The sequence below is a fragment of the Phaenicophaeus curvirostris genome, chromosome 14, assembly GCF_032191515.1.
Source record: "Phaenicophaeus curvirostris isolate KB17595 chromosome 14, BPBGC_Pcur_1.0, whole genome shotgun sequence".
NCBI classification, from domain to species: domain Eukaryota; kingdom Metazoa; phylum Chordata; class Aves; order Cuculiformes; family Cuculidae; genus Phaenicophaeus; species Phaenicophaeus curvirostris.
In genome coordinates, this window is record NC_091405.1 from 5812701 (window position 1) to 5833425 (window position 20725).

Consider the following 20725-nt stretch of genomic DNA (forward strand, 5'->3'; position numbering starts at 1 on the left):
ATTTCAAATTAGTTCCCTACTGCACGAAGACAAAGCAAGCTTTAAATACTAGGAGATCAAATTCATTGTGAGGCACAACAGTCACTTGGAAAAATGACTGAAACTATTATTTAATATTTCTCCATTAACTGAAAGGAAAAAAAAAAATCAGCCCCACATTTCATAGGCACATTTCAAAACTTAGCCTGCACATGTGTTGTTTGAAGGCATTTTAAGCAAAGTGAAGTCTGTGGTCAGATCAGGACTTCCAAGCTCAACTTTATTGCTCTTAAGAGCAGAAAACCAATGGGAAACATGGAAAAGAAAGCACAGAAAATACCACATCAGAAGCCACAAACCCAGCAGCAACAGAATTCAATTCGGCAGTAGAATGCAAGCTAAAACAAAAAAAGGAAGCATAGAAAAGGAAAGCGGTTAACTAGCAGAGGGGCTTCAAAAGGCAGTGTAACTCCAGAACACCTACTGAAGTGCCTTTCACAGTCAAAAAGGCCATTTTTTCACAGATCCTATGATGAAACTATCACACCAGAATCTACGAGCCGCCTGATGTAGATGGAGTTAGCAGTGCTCACTCCCATTAAAAAGAGAGATGAATCTCTTCCCCCACCTTCCTCTTCAGGTGCCCAGGTGCTATTTATTAAACCCACAGTTACGTTCAGTCACACAAAAGGGTAATGACTGTTTCTCTACAGGCAACTCTCAGAAGCTACAGCGTGGAAATAAAACCTGAACCAACATCTGATGAGAGTAAATTAGATGAGAATTCTGCAAAGCAGAAAAGGGATAGAACAGAACACCGACAAAAGAAACGCTTGCATAGCCATTTATAGCTGTTTCCATAGCAGTATAGAATACTTCAATTGCTCTAAGTGCCAAGGACGACAGCATAACAAAAGATATCACATGGCAGGCTGTGATGCTTTCACAGACCAAGGCGAAATATTCTGGGTTGGGTACTGAGAAAGTGAGGAATATGCATAAATCACATTAAAACCCATAAAAGTTTAGTTAGCGACTCACTTTGCTATCCCACAGAAACTTGGTGACCCAAAATTTGCGTGCCCTTCCCTCTCCCAGACGTCTTGCAACCTTACCCACCCCAGCCACCCTCACCCAACACGGTGGGTTGCGTGCACTCACACACATCAACCTGCCAGCATTGGTTTCGCTTCTATTATAGATCTGGTTTATGCTTGTGAAGTCCTCTCTGCTGTACCCTTCAGTGATATTGTAAGTATTATACTTTAATTTATTCTAGCGTGGTCAAGCCACCACTAATCTGCAGATCTGACACACAGGACTCGTGTGTTACACTCCTGGTTCTATACTGATTGCTAAAAGCCATTTCTCATTTCACAGGGTCCTCCAGCCCAGTGTTCTACTTCATGGAGAAAGCAATTCACTCGGCTCTTACCACCATGAATGTGTGGGGTCTGCCAGCTCCTCCCACTTCCACAGCTCCTTTTGTTCTCAAAAGCAAGCCCTTATTTTTGTGCTTTCTATTGTTCAGCTAAGTCTTCTGAAATACACCAGCCCCTCAATTTAACACACTATGGACAACAACAATGAAAACTTTTTGTAACCAAAAAAGCATGTATTTTTTGTTACGTATTTTTTGTTACATACTTCCTCATTAACAACTGATTGAAGAGACTCATCCTTAAAAGTGTAAGAGCTATAATTTAAAAAGTACCACAAATAGGCTTCAACCTATCCTTCACATCCTTCAACTGTTCTCAGGTGGGCAGGGGAAAGGGGAAGCAAACAGATAAATTTCTTGATCCAGCGTTCCAACTGCAGCCTGAGAAAGCAGAAAGGGCTACAGCACCAGCCCCACATCACGGCGATAACCTGCCTGCATCAGACCCGACCAGACTGTGAAATGAGCCTAGCAACACGTCTGTTCACATCCACTGTTTGGATTCATGGCATCAAGCCAAGCCTGACAGATCATGATCTGAAAGACAACTACCTACCAGATCACCTGTAGTGCGGGAAGGAAAGGCAAATGAAAGTCGTGTCTGAATAGCAGTCCCTCACAGAGGAATGAATGCATATTTATTAAAAAGGAATTATACAGAATCAGGACATCATCCTTTGCAGAGAGAAGAGGTGCCACGTATTTTCTCAGTTGCAATTAAGACAATAATGCTATTGTAGAGTCTCCACCTAAGTTTCCTTAAGCGAATGACTTTTACAAGCCAATTGACAATCTGCGTGTTCTCCGGATACCTTTTCTCCAGGTCGAATGCTGCCACATTTCAGGAGATTGATGTCAGCCTTGCAGTCATCCATGAAGCCACAGATCAACCGATAATCGCTGAAGATAATGGCTGTCATTTTAGTGATGTACTGATGGCACTGGTACTCAGTGATGTTGCCCCTGTGATCCACCAGACATGACACCAAGAAGCCTTTACCAACTGGTTCATCTGCACACTCCTTGATCTGTTTAAAATAAGAAAAAAAAACCAAAAAAAAATTAAAATACAGCACCTGCAGTTACTGAATTTAACCTTTCTTTTGCAGGAAAAAAAAAAACATTCTTAGAGGAACTTGCATCTATAGCTTCAAAATCTTCCGGCAAAGAAACCCTCCAGGCTTTAGTTTGATTTTCACGAAGTCAGAACACTCAAAAATATTTCAGAAATGAGAAATACCTCCTGTGTGGCGGTATCTGAAAAAAGCAAACGCAGCGACTTTGAGGATTAGAACCCCTCTCGCTCAATAATCACCTTTCATAATAATCACATCGAACTCCTGCAATCAAGTGGATTTGTAGGAAAAAAATGCTAGTTTGACAAAGCTTTATTTAGAAAGCTGAGCGCATTACAGCATCACTAAATCATAGTTGGACTCCCATTAGCCACCTGACCCTGTACAACAGAGCATTTTGGCTACAAGTGAGACTGACTCAGAAGTCAATGCTATTTATTGACCTGTTTATAACTTGCTGCAAGCTGAAAATTACTATTAAGGAAAATCCTCATCAAATTCATTTTTATCAGGCTCTTATAGGAACTGATTGTTGGCACTAAATAATTTTCCTCAGCAGTCTAAAAAAATTAAAAATCAGAGCAAACAAAAGCTGAAAGCTGTGTAGGGACTGGAAAAGCAGCGTGCACAGACAGGTCCCCAGTATAAACCACGGCCTGCAGTACAGCAAACACCAGCACCTTTGGAAGCAAAATGCCGGATCCCTCACTTGGGGCACAACAACCCTGTGCAGCTACAGACTAGGAGAAGTCTGGCTGGAAAGCTGCCTGGAGGAGAAGGACCTGGGGGTGTTGGTTGACAGCGACTGAACATGAGCCAGCAGGGGCCCAGGTGGCCAAGAAGGCCAGTGGCATCTTGGCTTGGATCAGAAATGGTGTGACCAGCAGGGCCAGGGAGGTTCTTCTCCCTCTGTACTCGGCACTGGTGAGACCGCTCCTCGAATCCTGTGTTCAGTTCTGGGCCCCTCACCACAAGAAGGATGTTGAGGCTCTGGAGCGAGTCCAGAGAAGAGCAACAAAGCTGGGGAAGGGGCTGGAGAACAAGAGGAGCGGCTGAGAGAGCTGGGGGTGTTTAGCCTGGAGAAGAGGAGGCTGAGGGGAGACCTCATTGCTCTCTACAACTACCTGAAAGGAGGTTGTGGAGAGGAGGGAGCTGGGCTCTTCTCCCAAGGGACAGGGGACAGGATGAGAGGGAATGGCCTCAAGCTCCACGAGGGGAGGTTCAGGCTGAACATTAGGAAAAAATTTTTCACGGAAAGGGTCATTGGGCACTGGCAGAGGCTGCCCAGGGAGGTGGTTGAATCACCTTCCCTGGAAGGGTTTAAGGGACGTGTGGACGAGGTGCTGAGGGACATGGTTTAGAGTTTGATAGGAATGGTTGTACTCAATGATCTGGTGAGTCTCTTCCAACCTGGTGATTCTATGAAAAGATGCAGGCGGTTTTGATAGCATTTTCCCAAAGGAAGTGGAAAATACAGTTCCTTATCAGTTAAGGATGCTCTCCGAGGAATCTTGTGAGAGGAGCAGTGCACTGCCTTGCTCCATCAAGTACCAGGATTACACTGAGAAGCTCACGTTTAAGTACTTGCCCAGCTCTGGTGTCCCCTGCTCAGGAGCAGGCTGAGAACTGCAGCCACAATGACGCAGAAACATGCCTGACAGCCAGACACTAAAGTTCAGCGGTGACAGTTTTTCAAGCAATAGATAACGGGTTGACTTGATTACATCAAAGATTTGTTCTTGTACAAATACTGAAGCGCTCATCAATCTTAAGCGAGATCCACGGCAATCAATAATCCAGGCGGGTACGGTTACAAAACAAGGGCAGCGCTAAGGGAACAGGCAGGGAACCATTTTATCCATTCTCAAATACCAAGCTGGAATCTTTACGCTGGTAATTTTAAAAAATGGAGAGCTATCTCTAGAAAGACAAATTCTAATCCAAAGGAGAATTAACCCAGGGCACCCTGTGACAGGCTCTCACAGGTCAGAGTAGATGAATAAACCCCTTCTCTCTGCCTCAGCCTATGAGGTCATTACTTTCTATAAAACAAATGAAACACACAGCATTTTAAACACCGTTATTCCAAGGCAGATGCAGGCTGGTAGAGCATCTCGTAGTTAATCCATACAGCTATTACAAAAACATAGTTACTAAGGTCAACGTAACTGTTATAGATAAGGCATAAAACACATTCTGAGGTGAAAACACGTGTCATTCATTGCAGGGGGAGGGGGGAGAGCTGAGCAAGCTCTCTGAGAAAGATGCATCTTCGGCTTGGCACTACTTCAGCTCAAGTACCGCGAGCCAAACCAGCGCACAACAGCAACACGCTGCTTTTGGAAGAGCCCGGCTTTGGAAACAGCCCCAGAGCTCCATGCCCTGAACAAGTAAACTGCATAAAAGACCAAGGGATCGCGCTATTGCCTGGCCGCTTCTGAAATAACCGCTGTTATCTGGTAGCCAACTATAATTCCAGATTAAAATCATTGCTAGAACTTATAAAATTGCAACAGTTGAGAAAAAAAAAAAGGTTGATATTTAAATCTAATTTAGCTGACAAAGTTATAGGTGGACTTTTCAAAATGTAACTGGTTGGGACAATTCACAAGTGACTTTTACTAGGAATTACTCTTCTGGTTGTTTTTTGTTCTTAACACAAAGCAACACCTAAAATCAGAACTTGGTCACCAGCAAGAAAACACCTACCTGTCTGTGTGAATTACAGAGAAATACCAAGAGGCTAACACTATATATTAGTAGCACATTCCCACTGCGTATATTAGAGTGGTTTAGAAATACTTATAAAAAATTAGCAGAATAGTTCATGCACCCGCCTCAGTATTAAGTTCCAGAAGATCAAATGCATGAAATTACTCTTACTTGTGCAACTTATTTTCTTTAAATAAAACCCACTCACCAAATGGCAAAATACCAGCAGTTCATGCCATCATCACCACAATTCGAAGAGGAACACTGGTGGGTGATGTGCAGCTAAAAGGCTACGCTCTTCCCACTGCTTTTAGACACCGCATCCCAGATTTAGAGGACACGGTTTACAGCAGTGCCAGTCTCACTGTACAGAAGTGGTAATTAAGTAGACTGTTAAAAGAGCATTTTCAAGAACGCCATGGTTGTAAAAATTCTGCAGCAGCTATCTGACATAAAACGGGAAAAGATAATCTTCCCTATGACTGCAAAAAGCACAATTTGACAGATGTCGCAGTGTTTGCTTTTGGGAGTTACTGAACTCCAAACACAATATAACCCTTCCATGCAAGCTGTCTTTCTTCCACTGTTCAATATTCTAGCCTTCCTATACTGTTTGCTTGATCTCTCCTTATACTAAACAATGGCTGTTGACCTCCTCAATTTCTCAGATTTTTATGTGTTTTTCTCAAACGAGAACTCTGTAAAGAAGGAGGAACCATGTAGGTGGTTCCATCAAAACATGAGGACTTGGGGAATCGCTCATCTTACACTTGCTCTGAACACTGACATATTCCTCTGGTCTGATAAGCAAGTCAAAGCTTATTGACTCTCAAAACTAGGCCTAGCGAAGATAAACTGCCAGCACAAACTGGGGTTGAGAGACAATCTGCTACTCATGCAACTGATTGCCTTTCAAGAAAACCTACTTTCAAAGCCACAACAGGGCCACTCTCTACAGCAAACTGAAGTTTTGTTTTGTTTTTTTTTTAAAAAAAAACAAGTTTATGGGCAGGTGAAGTTTTTCTGATGGATATAAAAATGATGTTTTTCAGTTCACAGTTTAATGACTGAATTAAGCCAGCTCAAGCCTGTACTGCTGTGAAGACCCACTGCTTCCCCTGAATTCCAGCTGAAAACTTCACCAGACAGAGGGAAAAAACCTCAACTCAGTCAGTGCACAGCCTCAAGAGCTCTAGCACAAGCATAACAAAATAAATGATTAATCAAGTAATCTTTGAAGCTGGGCTGAGGTGTGTTGATGCTTGAGATACACAAGGCTTAACTCCTAGTGCAATTTAAAAATAGGAAGTTCCTAACAGAGAAATCATGGAGTAATTAAGCTTTGAGCCTGGAAGAAAAAAAACATTGATTCTGTAATTTGATGTCTTTCTGCTAGCAAGGCACAATCCAAAACCAGTCTTAGGCCCATATCGGTGAACCTCCCGCCACACCAACACTGCTGCAATTGTCCAACACTTGATAAAGAGGAGACAAATGCAATCCACACGACAAAAGGTCAGATGAGAGCTGATGAGATGTTAGTTAATCATTTCTTTCCCCCACCCCTCTGCCTGACACCACTAAGGCAACTGGCTTTTTTCCACAAGGAGACAGAATTAATTACGTCCAGTAGCTTGGCATGTAAGACCAGAGCTTCCCCAAACCCAAAACATTTGCACACTAATTCGCTATCACAAAGAAAGGAAAGAAACCTTCGTGCCACAGTGGCAGTCAGGCCTTTCTTCTGGCTCACCTCCGCAATAGTGGACTTGCAGACTTCTCTGGCCACGGATTCAAACTTCGGATCTGTAGTCAGGTTGAGCTTGTAATTCCACAAGAGCTATGGAGAGAGCATTTGTAGAAAGGGAGTTTAAGAGCTTCCCATGGAGAATGACAAATATTTTGCTTCAGAAAAGAATGAACACCATTTATTCCCAATCTGTACAGTCATCCTACGGTGCAACAATCAGTGTGAAGTCTCCTTGGCGACAACTTTGCCCCTTCACTTCTGCAGTAATTTTCTCCTATTGAACAAATTCAGAAATCTCTCCATAAGGTCACGAGCTGACTCATCAGAAGGAAATAATTCTAATAAAGACAATTTCATAACTGAAAAGACAAACCAATGAAAGCTGTAACTTGCTACCTGCTGTATATTTAGCGTTGTCTTTAGCCAACCACACCTTTCTCCATGGCTCATCTGCTGATGCAAACGATCTAACAAAAATTAAGTCCTCCATATGAGCAGATTTCATGCTGAAAAACTAGCAAAAGCAAGGAGACAATGCATCTGGTCCCTGACTCACTTCCTTCTGTGAGGGGCTGTGAACAGACAACTTTCTGAATGTAGATAGATTTCAAACCTAGAGGAGGTTCTCTCTCTTGCTAAATGCAATGATACATTAGGCATTAGATCACAAAATGCCTCAGTAAGAACAACTGCTCTTCCAGGAGTCGGAGATTAGCTTGTATCAGAACTGAGATGCATTGGAGCGCTGTGCAAGAATCAGTCTTGGGCAAGTCACACTCTGCAGACATAAACACATCCCAGATGTCCTCCTGAGGCACCGTAAAGTAAAAATACACAGTAAGATAGCAAAATCTCAACAGATTTAGAGCTGAGATGTTGCCCAAGAAAAGCTCTATTAGCTCATCTGTTTTTCTCCAGGAACTGAAGTTGCATTTAAACATTTTTCATTAACATAAAGATTCGATTATTTTAAAACTTCATTTCAAATAACTCTGCCTTTGTGACAAAATCAAATTAATATCATAACCAGTTTGGCCAAACTTTATTTTGAAGTTTCAACTGTGCACAAGACACTAAGAAAACACGAAAAGATGCTGGTACACAAGGAAAGCAGTTTTACGTCATTTCCAAGAGGGTGGAAGCACACACAGAGAACTAAAAAAGGAGCCAGCACGGCTGCACTGTCTTCCCCACCTCACATCATGGAATTGTGAAAAGTTAAAGAAAGGAGATGACAGGACCCTAGGGTATTTCAGAGGGAGTCAGAAGTTGTAAATATATAGGTTTAATAGATACAAGTGAATAGAGAGGGAACCTGTCCTTGCAACGAGTGCTGCAGACCTCTCACATCCAGGATTGGGAGGACAAGAATGAGGTCTAACACCGTAAGAATACACTTCTCCATCTGTAATCTCAAACTTTGGAGAGTCTCGAAATGAGATGGTTTTCAAAGGAACCTTCCCACAGACAGAAGGAAGATTAAACTTCCAGCTTAAAAATCCAGGGTTTAGCACTGAGTAATACTTTCAGGAGATGATCAGCAGTTGTACTACCAAAGACTGCAGCAAGAGGCAAAGAAAACATTTGGACATGAGATTCCTCTCTGTGGTTTGGCTTTTGATCATTCCCCTTCAATTTCTGCCTGGGAAAATGAGACTTTGCCCACACTTCCCATTCCTGAACAGCTTCTGTAATGCACAGCAGCCTTGGGGCAGAGAGGCTGTCATCTAATCCAGCAGAGCAAAGTCCAACTTTTATTTCTAGAATTCTCAATTTCCTCTTCATTCAGGTAATTTCTGTTGGCACATCATTTAAATGTCAAGTAGATACGTTCTAATTACCGACGATTTCTCTTGTTAAAAAAAAAAAGATTTTAACAGAAACACGACGTGCCCTTCACCTGATCCAACCCTGCAGCACAGAGAATTACGGTGCCAATGAAGTCAGGCAGTGCAGTGCTAAAGGTTAATTTATAAACATGGTTGGAAATTACAGGTTGTACAGCACGGCCAGGTTTCACTTCTGAAAGATATCATCCAATAATAAACCAAGACAACTTCTCAAGCAGCCAAAACCACCACTGAGGCTTGCACTTGTCTGTGACCAGGGCTAGTCAAGCAAATAAAGATCTTGCTATGGTGCATTCTAATAGAATGCAGACAATCCAAAGGAAATGTAACCCTAACCTTAGCTCTGATGATTTTTTTTTTTTAGTTTTAGAGTCTCGGGATTTGAAGAGTCAGCCTGACAGCCTGAAAACTGGCTAACCGTTTGCTCACGGTTAAACACAGCACTGAGAGGAAATCTGTTCTAAAACCAGCCAAGTGGTTCAAACTGCCTCTGTATCGCACACCCACAGCATTTGCCAAACGAGTCTAAGAACTTAGCAGCTGTGAGAGTAATACAGAAGGCTTCAACTGCTGAAATTAAGAGTTTAAATTCAGTACTGCTCACATCATTCCCAAAAGGAGCACATCACGTTGCTCCCAGTGACTCACAGGAACCACCCCTCAACTACAGAATAGGAAAGACGTTTCCTATCTTCCTCTGATACAGAAGTAGTTTCTAAAGATATGTTCTACTCTGAAGTCTCCAGTAAGACCACAGTGGCTATACAGGATTAATGAAACCACCTTGTGTTCTTCCTCCAAAGGCCAGAAACTCAAAGGCACCCTGATTAATGCCTTTTTCAAACCACCAAACTATGTAAAATATTTCATGTTGATAAGGGATGTAACATGCACATGCCACAGTGAAGAGACTGAATAAAACAAAGCAATACTTACATGGTTGCAGTCTGAAGAGATTTCGTTATCTGGCTGAAAGGAGAAAAAAGGAGCGTCAGTTCACTGTTGATGGGATGCATTTAATACACACAAGAGTATAAACTTACAGAAACTAACATACTGTCAACTTGTTTTAAGGGTAAGAAACAATTTGAAGCAAGAGGACATTTTAGAAGCTGCATAAAAAGAGTGATGCTGTCCGAGTACCAAAAAGACTGAAGTAACAGGTACTTCAGATTCAAAGCTCTCTAAAGCACATAAATGGCACAAGAGTAGTAGCGTCTGTGCAGATGCTGCAAAAACACGACTGTGCTTGTGTTTTGCCCAGCTGCCCAAACCAAGAAGCCCAAAAAGCATCTGTGGGAAAACCAAAGAATGGTATTAGAGTTTCAAAGACAAATAAGTGTCATGCATGCAACCGAAGGAGAAAAGTAGAATTCGCTTCCCTTGCCCAGACAGAAGTGTTCATATTCCCCATTTGAGAAGCAACGTCTTCTCTTTCGGCTGTAAAGGAGCTGGTTCAAAGTAGCGCTGAGATGTACACCTTCAACCAGGAGGAACTAGAAACATCCAGAAGTCCTATATAATTTAAAAATATTCTCTATATTCTTTATTTCACAGTACTGAAGACACTGCTGTGTCCTCGTGATGATCCAGCTGACAAGTCCTAATGCACAGCCTCCACCAGACCACTTAGCGTGTTCGAGAAAAACACCCACGCTCCTTGGGAAGATGCTTTGGAAAGAACCCTGGCTGCAAACCATCCTGTCCTCCTTCCAGCCTGAGTAGGTTGCACAACGGAGAAGTCCTTGAAAAAAAGTTAATCATACAAATCCATATTTCATCTCCACAGCAAAACTGCACAAACACAGGACAAGATCTGCTGCCCATCCAACTCACAGAAAAATCAACCTTAATTTCACGAAGTCTCTGCTCCCACTGATATTTAAGATGCCAAGCATGCTCCAAGAGGCACAGATACACAAAATTCAAAGCTCAAACACATCACTGACATGTTAGACCTCAGAATCTGACCTAAGAGAACCAGCATTTCATCAGATTTGGAGGCAAGCAGCCCACATCCCAAAGAGTTCATCAGTGCAAGCATTTGCTACTGCATAACGTGTTTGGCCAACACTTGCACAACCGCTGCTTCAGAGCGCATGGAGGCAAGTTTACGGGAAAAATACAGCACAGGAAATGTTTCCAAGTCCTTAATTACAGCCATTATTAACTAAAGCACTTTCATTTTGTATAGCAGGAAGTGGCAGAAATTACTTCTCTGCTTTGAACATAAAAACCAAAACGGTGCCTGAAGGATCACAATAATTGATTGCAGCTTGGTCAGGCTGCTGCCATCTAAAACTATATCTTCCAAAGTAATCACAAACTGGAAATCCAGCCTACCAGCTTTGTTTAAAAGGCTAACAGACACTCACTGTCGACTGCAGAACTTGCTCTCACACAGCTGAAAATGAAGCTGACGTCCAAGCTACACTATTTTAAAGCACCCTCCAAACCAACACTATTGTCACTTACAAGGAAGGTAACTATGTCTCCTTAATTTTCTGCACCCATCCTAACCATTCAGCAACAGATGGAAGTTTTAGACTAATTTCAAAAGTGGAGAGTCAGAATGCCCTCCACTGAAGTTGCTGTCTTAACCTTTTCGTCAAGGATAGCTTTTTTATAAAAACACATAGGCTAGCGCTGTCATTCTGCCCTGGAGGACAGGGCTTACCAACACACAGGCAAGCAGAAGAATTTGCAAGGGCCAAAGAGTGTTCTCCCCAAACCTTTCTTGGTCATAGAATCATAGAATCACCAGGTTGGAAAAGACCCACTGGATCATCGAGTCCAACCGTTCCCATCAATCACTAAACCATGTCCCTCAGCACCTCATCCACCCGTCCCTTAAACACCTCCAGGGAAGGTGACTCAACCCCCTCCCTGGGCAGCCTCTGCCAGTGCCCAATGACCCTTTCCATGAAAAATTTTTTCCTGATGTCCAGCCTAAACCTCCCCTGGTGGAGGTCACATCAGTTATTTTTGCGTCTTCCAACCCAGTAACCTTTGCTTCAGATCCACCAGAGACTAAAGATCAGTTTTTCTGGGAAGATGCTAAGATGCTAACAGACTGCTTCTCACTAGCTTTGGGAAGCTTAAACAAGCTTTTCTTGAAATACACACTATGAAAACACCGCACATTGAAATACTGGCCTTCCCTGTGCTCTGAGAAACCAAGCTTTACTCTTCTAAGAGGAGCACTGGAAGTTAAATGGGACCTTAACTGCTCTTTAGCACTGCACACATTCACAGTTCAGTACTTAACCACGCAAAAATGTAAGATCGAGTCAATGATCCTTTATACGTGGAACAAGATGAGCACCTACGGCTGTGACCCTCCTTCCCTCCTACCACTGCAAGTCAGAGAGGTGGGTTCAGCAGCAATGCTGACCTGCTTCTCCCAGTTTAAGCGAAGCAAAAGCGAAAATCATGTGTCTGATAAACTCAAGGGCTGAGTCAGAGGAAGTGGAGGAAAAATACCCCCAGTGCAACCCACACCAGTTTTGTCTTTGCGAGGAGGCAGCCTGCAGCCCTCCAACCAAAAATCCTTCCAAACAAGAACGGTTTCAGAAAAATATGCTTGTGTAGTAAGAGTTCAAATTCCCACCAAGAGAAGTTGAGGAGTAAGAAAAGCTGCAATGTGTCATTCCCAAGTGGTGAGCTTCAGGAACAGGAATGCTCAGAGATCCTGGGGCAGGGGAAAGAATAGCAGCCCAGACCGGCACGGTGTTCTAGTCAAGGCATTTTAGGAGATAAAGCTGACAGCAACAAGGATGTTCCACCAATTAGAGAGGGAAAAGGTCTCCTTTTACATGTCCTAACTGAAGGCTTCAAACTAGACTTTATAGAAAGTACACATGCCTCTGGGCTCACAGAAGCTTTTGCCGTGTAGCAGCTTTGGTGGGAATATACTGCCTCGCTTTGCACGTCTCTAAAAAGCTCTCCAAGCTCCTTCACGCAACAACACTCACAGTCCAGAGTAGAAACACCACTTCCTACCTCCCAGGAAGAGCAGAGTTTAGAACAAGTATTAGCTATAAGAAAACTCGAACAGAAAAAGCATTTCTTTCCACTCTACCACATAAACCAGCCACAAACCATACTGCATTAGCACTGTGACCTCTACAGAGGAATTCAAAGGTTTGTATGAAGTCGTATCACCAGACTAGGTGCTCACCAGCATCACTGTGTCTAAAAGTGCCTTTTCTCATCCACCAGACCTCAACTCACTGACATGAGCCACAACAGCCATTCCTTTCTAAATCTCTTTGCTTCAGCAGCAGTATAAAATGAGGTCAAAACTATAAAGCAAACGAGCAACCCACCACCAATACCCAGGCACAAAGCGTTGGTGTTTAGCATCAGAAACTGGCCACCATCATGCTGGCTCCCAGCAATACTCATCTAGTCACAGCAATATCGTGACCCACTCATCACCCAGTGCCACTGGGGTGCAACGACTGACAGCCCCACAGCCTGAGTTAGAGCCTCTTTTAGCTGTGGATACAAAACAAGCCTTGATTTGGCCTTATTTTGTCACATTCTAAAATAATAATTCACACCACTGGATTTTGAAAAGCAAGGTAAGAATCCTTATCAACAACTGTGGATGAAACTCTTGGTCTTTGGAGAACTCTGCAGGGATTATTTCAGTGCTAGCAGCTGCCTGACCTTCCCTTCCTTTGCTCCCTTGCAAATGCCACACAAATCGGAGAGTCTGAAGTCAACCGTGCGAGAGCCTTTATTCTCAGGTTTTAATCCCTCCTTAGAGCAGGACAGGGGATGACAGCAAACATTTCCACTATTCTTTTAAGGCCAGAGCAGCAGCACACTTGCTGAAAAGTAAGGACCAGCCATATCTCAAGTATGGATAATCTTCAGGCATTGAAGACAACAGACTTTGCATCCACTCAAGAGAAAAAAAAAACACAGAAAACCAGCATGGAACAAACCAGCAAAATACAAAGGCAATTGGCTTGTGGACGGGAAGAACCCAGTAGATGTTCCATCCCTAAACGCATGAACAGATTGCAAAAAGATCAAACAAGTCAGTTAGGAAAGGACGTTAATCAAAGCAGCTTCCTCCCCGTGAAGAGAAGGTGGGCAGAAGTCCAGCCAGACTGCAGGGGTTCCTGTTTCATCCCCATCGCACTCAGGATACGCTGCAGAGCGCAGCGCGCACAGGTACACGGAACAGGCGGCTCATGGTGCCCCACCACAGAGCTGAAGTTTTCGCTCTGACCTAACGAGTGCTTTCATCACTAATATCTGTAAAGAAACGGTAAAGCAGGCCTGCTGATCCAGGAGCTTCTAAGGAGGAGCTTATCAAGCTGATAAAGGGAAAAATGACTTCTTAGCTGTATCCTTCCCACAGATAACAGCAATCCCTTTGTACTGAACACACGCAGCTGGGATAACTGACTCACAATAAAGCCATTCATTTTGTAGGTATCAAGCTAGCTAGACCTACACCACCAGAAAACAGCACGGGCTAGATGCAAGGCAGGGATCAAGGAGAGCTCTGCAAACCTGATCCCTTCCCAAAGCGACTACTAGAAACGATTCTGCAGAAGAATCTGTGCAAACAAGAGCAGATACAGTAGTCTAGGCAAGAATCAACACAGCTTTAGTAAAAGACGAACCACACAACACAGCCACCCATGCTTCAAATCGACTGAAACATCCTGGAGTTCTGAGCCAACAGGCATATGGCTACAGTAAACCATTTTCACACATCCCGCAATCCGCAAAGAGTCATGTGTGATAAAAAAGTTAAAACCAGGGATAATTTAAGTTCAAAACCATGAGAAGACTTCATAATTTAATTACACGTTTAGTGAGCAATGGAAGTTAAACGTGTTAGGCTGAGCTTGAAAATATTCTCTAATGCCAGTGAACTGTTTGTACTGAAAACAAACCAGTGTTTTCATGTTAGTAGAAGTCTCTACGTTTATTCATGCTTTGAAAAAAGTCAGTTTGAAGCATGGTACTGTGCATGTATCATGTGAAAGCTACCAAGCACCTTGCTTCCACTAAGCTTATGAATCATTTTTCCTACTTACAAACCAAGAATCAGTGTCTGCAACACTGCAAATCCTCTGCCCAAATAATTATTTCCACATTGGTTAGGCACTCATTCGTTTATGTAAACTTACCAACACAATATACACAAACACCTAACAACCGCCTCCAAAACATGCACAAATCTTTGTGAATGAGAGTAAAGTCATCCGGACCAGCAGTAATTTCTTTAGCCACCCTGCACACACAAAGCACAAGGAGCAAATCAGCCAGAACACCAGAAATTCTGCAACTCTTTTTCACCGTTTTAACCAAATTCAGCATTCCATGTAGGCTTTTTTACATACTCCATGGCTATGACACCATTAAGGCAAGTATGCTCGTTCAGGAAAGACACTGAAGAGCAAAATCAAAAAACTCCAGCAGGCTGTGTGTCCTTCTGGCCCTGCAGCCACGGAAAAAGGAGCCAAGGATGAAGCAGGCCTTGTGCACTCTTACTTTGAGGATCCAGCGTGTAGTATCTGCTTCAAACACCAAGAAAGGTCAGCAAGTCTTAGCCTTTCATAGGTAGCTCTGATATGAAGTCAATAGAGTTTTAGCGATTGTCACGTTTTATTGTTTCACACTGGCGTGACGCTAAGCAGAGTCCTCAGCAGGCTGCGTGCCTTTCCTCACCTCAGAGATCCCTCCCTGTGCAAATAAAACAGGCAGCAGAAGCACAGAAAACACTCAAATTGTAATTCGGATGCATCGGAAGTGACCACAGAAGATGGTACAATGAAAGGAAATGCACCGATTCCATTCATCTAACAAGCCGAACAACCTTCAGTGGTTATTTCTCTCCAGCAGACGACTGTCTCCCAGCTGGCTGTTCTGCACAAAGCTGCAAGGCGGGTTCTTGGAGGCTTGGGGCTGCACAGCTGCTCTGTGCTGGAAGTGAAATGCTGTGTGCAATACAGCCCTCACACACAAACTATTCCTGTCCCTGCAGGAAGGGGACTTTCAAGCCCTTGAGCCCTCTTAGCAGGGACCTTTCTCATTTCATACAGACCCACACATCAAAGCACGTTCTAACACTCGGCACAATCAAAGCAAACTCATCCCAGATGTTTGTTTCTTCTTCCCTTAGTCCTCTCTCTTCCTCCTCTTGGAAGTGTTCCAGCTGGTCCCAATGGATTATGATGGAGGACAGACCCTGAAATTATGTTTGCCACAGAACCCTGGCAGCACTGCTAGCAGGCAAAGCTCCCCATAACACTCCTCCACAGCGGAGCTCTACAACTACCTGAAAGGAGGTTGTGGAGAGGAGGGAGCTGGGCTCTTCTCCCAAGTGACAGGGGACAGGACGAGAGGGAATGGCCTCAAGCTCCACCAGGGCAGGTTCAGGCTGGACATCAGGAAAAAATTTTTCACAGAAAGGGTCATTGGGCACTGGCAGAGGCTGCCCAGGGAGGGGGTTGAGTCACCTTCCCTGGAGGTGTTTAAGGGACGGGTGGACAAGGCACTGAGGGACATGGTTTAGTGATTGATGGGAATGGTTGGACTCGATGATCTAGTGGGTCTTTTCCAACCTGGTGATTCTGTGATTCTAAGCACAGTGTCGATATCATGCTGTGGATCCACCTAGGGGGCTTCAGGATTTACTCCTGGAAAGCGCTCTCACAACACTGACAAAAGCCTTAAGAGACCAAAAGGGATGCAAGGATGCGGGCAGTGTCGCTAGGGAGGAGGAAAGAAGCAGAGCCATTAGAAAGAGGAGGGTGAAGCCACAGAAGACTGCTCCGCTGACCTGCCATCCCGCTGACTGAGGCGGTGGGGAGTCTGCTCTCTCCCTTGCCCCCACTGCTGGCTCCAGCTCACAGTAGAGTTCAAATTAAAAAAGCTGTTTGCCTTTAGAGTTTTCTGCCAGGCTAGTACAGATGGGCTTGTGGAGGAGGCCCACCAGTACCAGTGAGATTACTGGGAAAGCACAGCGGCATCACCTGCAGCATCAGCCACTCCATACGTCTATTTAAGCTACACTGAGACAACCTACCTCTGCAAACACCTCCTTGGACCTCTCTGCCTTAACCCCAACCAGAAACATCCCAGAACAACTGAAGAGTATCCCAGCAGAAAGGTGAAATCCACAGCACGTGCTTTGGCAGCACTGCACAGTGTCTGCAGAGGGATGGAGACAAGAATGAAGAAAGGAACGGAGACCCTTACAAATATTTCCAGTGCAACACCTAATGAAAAAGATTTTATTAAATGCATTCATAATCTCTTAGTAAGTCAAATTTCATCACTTCTTCTCTATAAAGAGACTTCACATCTTTTGACTGTACAGTACCCTATAGTGCTCTTAACGGAAAGCTTCCAAGAAGCCACAAAAAGTTCACAAGCAAGACAGTTTTACACAAAATAACAGGTTGTTGTACATGGTGGGAGATAAAGCCCCCTGTCTCCCAATATGAGTACATTGTCCTAAACAGCCTCAGAGAATAACATTTTGGATGCATGTGGCCTGGAACTGGAGAAATACTTTCTAAATTAGCTTTGTAGAGAAGCCAAGGGAAAAGTTCATACCAAAAGAGCCGCATCCTGAGGTGCATGGAAGTGCAGCACCTAAACACAGGTTTCAGAGCAAACACCGCTAAGTTAGGTCCCCACTCTGACAACTTAATGAAGTGTTACGCTGCAGAGCAAAGCGAGCCAGCTCCAAGCCAGCTCCGACATTCCCCGCTTGCAGGCAGCTTCATTACACAGCAATGGCTCACGTGCTGGGTAGGATCTTTAATCACTACCAGGCTCCCCACCAAGGCCTCTTTGCTTCATTCAGCACAGAGAACAATGCCCAAAACACTCAACCAGCCAATATTCATATCTGTCTTTGTTATTCAGCATGTGGGCTCATGACTCCAATTTTCCACCCTAAAAGCCATAGGCTGCTCCCAAAAGTGCCTCCTAAGGAGCATTTTCCTCCTGCTCTTTCAACAAAGCACATGTCACATCAATCAGGGCACTGATCCTCATGAAGGAGCAAGAAGGAGCAATAAGCATATCGTGCCCATGCTGCTTTAATCCTGGTGGTTTACATTCACACATTCCACCTCGGAACCAAAATAAGACAAGCATCCAAACAGGTGGGAAGCAGATTCGGCTATTTTTAACTCCTGCCAGCTATTCTACTTCGAAGCAACGAAAATCAAATATCTCAAAGAAGTCGCTACAGCCTTAACCACAAACCACAAGAATAGTAATTTTATTTTGAAGCCTTCCTTCCTTCCTTTCAGACAGTGGCAAGAGCCCTACTCCTTTCCCCCACCTGCCCCAATTTTTTAAGGATAGAGACAAAATAAACCTTGAGTTACCTCCAGCACAGCTGTCAGTACTGCAGATCAGAATGGAGATGCAATTACATAGAACATCAGCGCTTTCAAAGAGTGCGGGTCATTGCAAACAGACCAGCAACTTCTTGCACAACATCCAGTCCCTCGCTGTTACAAGAAAAAATTGTGTTTTAGCTTTCCGCAAGGCTCATGCCCTCTCAAATTCCTGTGCCGTACTCAGCACTCTTCTACCCTGCAGAGCCAAAGCCGGGGTGGATGGATGGGACATGACACATGGGACAACATAAGATGTACCAAGAGACACCGCACGTCAGCTTTGCAGTGCTATTACCCTGCAAAAGATTCCCTGAGACCATTAAGTCTCCTGGCCCTTGGCTGTTGGTCCAGCTGCCTTCCTGAGAGGTGAAAAGCAATGGGGAGGTCTCGCTGAAACGGAGGAGCAGCCATAGCAGCGTTCAGCCACTTCTAACACTGCATTTGAAATAAAACACTGGCATTTTCTTCAGTAGATCAGTGGTGCCCCAATACATCACTGGCTTCTTCCCTGCAGAAAGAGGAAGGTGAAGAACAAGAGCCCTGAGCCGGGGCAACTCCCTGCTGTTAAAATAAACCACTTTGTTCTTCTCACACTTCAGCGTTAACCACAACCACCAACTTCATCACCCCTGTATGCATCAATTTTATCACAGGATCTGTCAAAGCATGACAAAAGCTATACCGCAAATGCTCAACAACCGTGCCCTCTCCTGGGCTGCACCCATCCTCTTTCTTCATCACAATACTCAGTCTCACTGAAGAAAATGTAGGTGCCACAGCTGCTGAGAACAACTGATGGTGACCTGAGGCTCCATGATGCTGGGGTGACAGCAATTAAAACACAGTTAGAACAGGTTCCAAAGTAAGTTTGTTACAAGAAACATAGCACAGGAGAAGAACCATGCTGCACACGAGCTCTTGACGCCACTTACGAGGGCCAGAAGCTCGGATTTTAAAGCGCTTTAAGAGATCAGCCTTAAAAAAAGTTGGACCCATGATGTTATTCATTCTCCAGTTCTCCCAAAGAAACCTCTCAGTTGAAAACTTTCTGGTTATTCAAAGTAGCACCTCCTGTTACACTAGAAAGGCAAAAGTCAGAGAGAGGCTATTATAAATTCCCTTAAGGAACAGCACTGCCTTTGTTCAGAGTGGGAATACGTGCAAATAGGCACAAAGTGTTAACGTATATTAAGGTTTACAGCACAGCCCACAATGGCAGCTTGCAAGCAGCACTCTGACAGAATTACAATGCTGCCTCGGCAGTCCAGAGCACTTACTTCTCCTGCCCTGAACGTGTTTCCCCCATGAGATCTGTTTTGCTGGATTCTCACCCGCAGAACTCAGCAGGAAAAGTCTACAGGCTATTTTTAGGGAGTCCTAGAAACCGCACGGTGCCCTGCTTCCATTTTGAGCGCCTCCCGTATGGGAAGGGCTGCCCAGGAGATGCACATCCAAAATAGCCTCTCTGACCAAGAAACAGAAAGAATTTCAGAGAGCAGGCAGCCAGAAGTTGAGTGCTCTCTCCTCGTACACTGGAGAACCAAAACCACCAAGTCTATATGATGGTACCACCAAGCAACAACACTGGACAAGACGTACTCAATATAAAATTCATAAGGACACTGGAGAAACCACATCCCAGGACTGCTGAGTGACAGGCAATTCGCGGTGGGTGCTTCTGCTCTTGAAGCCATCGATACACAGCTCAGGAACCTGCTAACATGCTGCCCCAGCAAACCTTTCCTTTCCTCCTCTGGAAATTCATCATCAACTTCTGACAAACCAGCCTTTTCTGCACGTGCAGCCACAATAGGTTCTCAATTACAACTGCATTCACTTTCAACACCTTGAAGCTGAGACACCAAATAGAAACTGAAAACTGAATCATTTTTTCCTAATCATTAGAAGGGAAAAACCCCAAGTACGTATTATCATCAAGTCTCAAAGGCCATAATGCCCCACAATGCTAAACTGATGTATTAACCATTTTTCCATGTCAAACAATTGTTCTGATACAGTATTTAAGCTGAGTACGTAAGCTCTACTTTAACAATACTCATCTGCTGTATTTTAATTAAGTTTCCATTTCTACCCAAAAGCAGGTTCATGCACAGAAAAGTAATTCAGTAGACAATGTCTTTAATTTTGTAAACGTTATTAAAAAAGATAGAAACATTAAGATGCAAGCATTTAAATAATTACAGATCCTATCAATTTAGTCAGGAAATACACCAAGCTTAGCAATAAAATCTAAAATTAGTTGCAAAATAACATCACCAGACTAGAAAATTCTAGAAAAATTACTAGAGTGTTCAATCAAGACTGAATTTATTCAAATCTAAGCTTCTTGCTTATTTAAATCAATCTGCCCAAGAACCACACAAATTGTTGTGGTAAATTGATTTCCCCAGTGCCTGGGTCTCTTTTCCTAAGAGCCACGACAAGAAAAAAGGAAAAGATCAGAAAGACAAGATGAAATGAGCTGATTCACAACATCATTAGGCATTCTGCATTTAGACAGATTA

At 43.7% G+C, this 20725-nt stretch overlaps 1 protein-coding gene across 1 annotated transcript in view; it reads right to left on the reverse strand.

Moving 5' to 3' along the window:
- GLG1 (golgi glycoprotein 1) overlaps positions 1-20725 on the reverse strand; it is an 86453-nt gene that overhangs the window by 38520 nt on the left and 27208 nt on the right. The window contains exons 2-4 of the mRNA XM_069868672.1: positions 9745-9777; positions 6962-7048; positions 2233-2448 (exon numbers count right to left, since the gene is read on the reverse strand). Of these exons, the coding sequence (XP_069724773.1) occupies positions 2233-2448; positions 6962-7048; positions 9745-9777 (336 nt within the window). The remainder of the gene's footprint in view (positions 1-2232; positions 2449-6961; positions 7049-9744; positions 9778-20725) is intronic.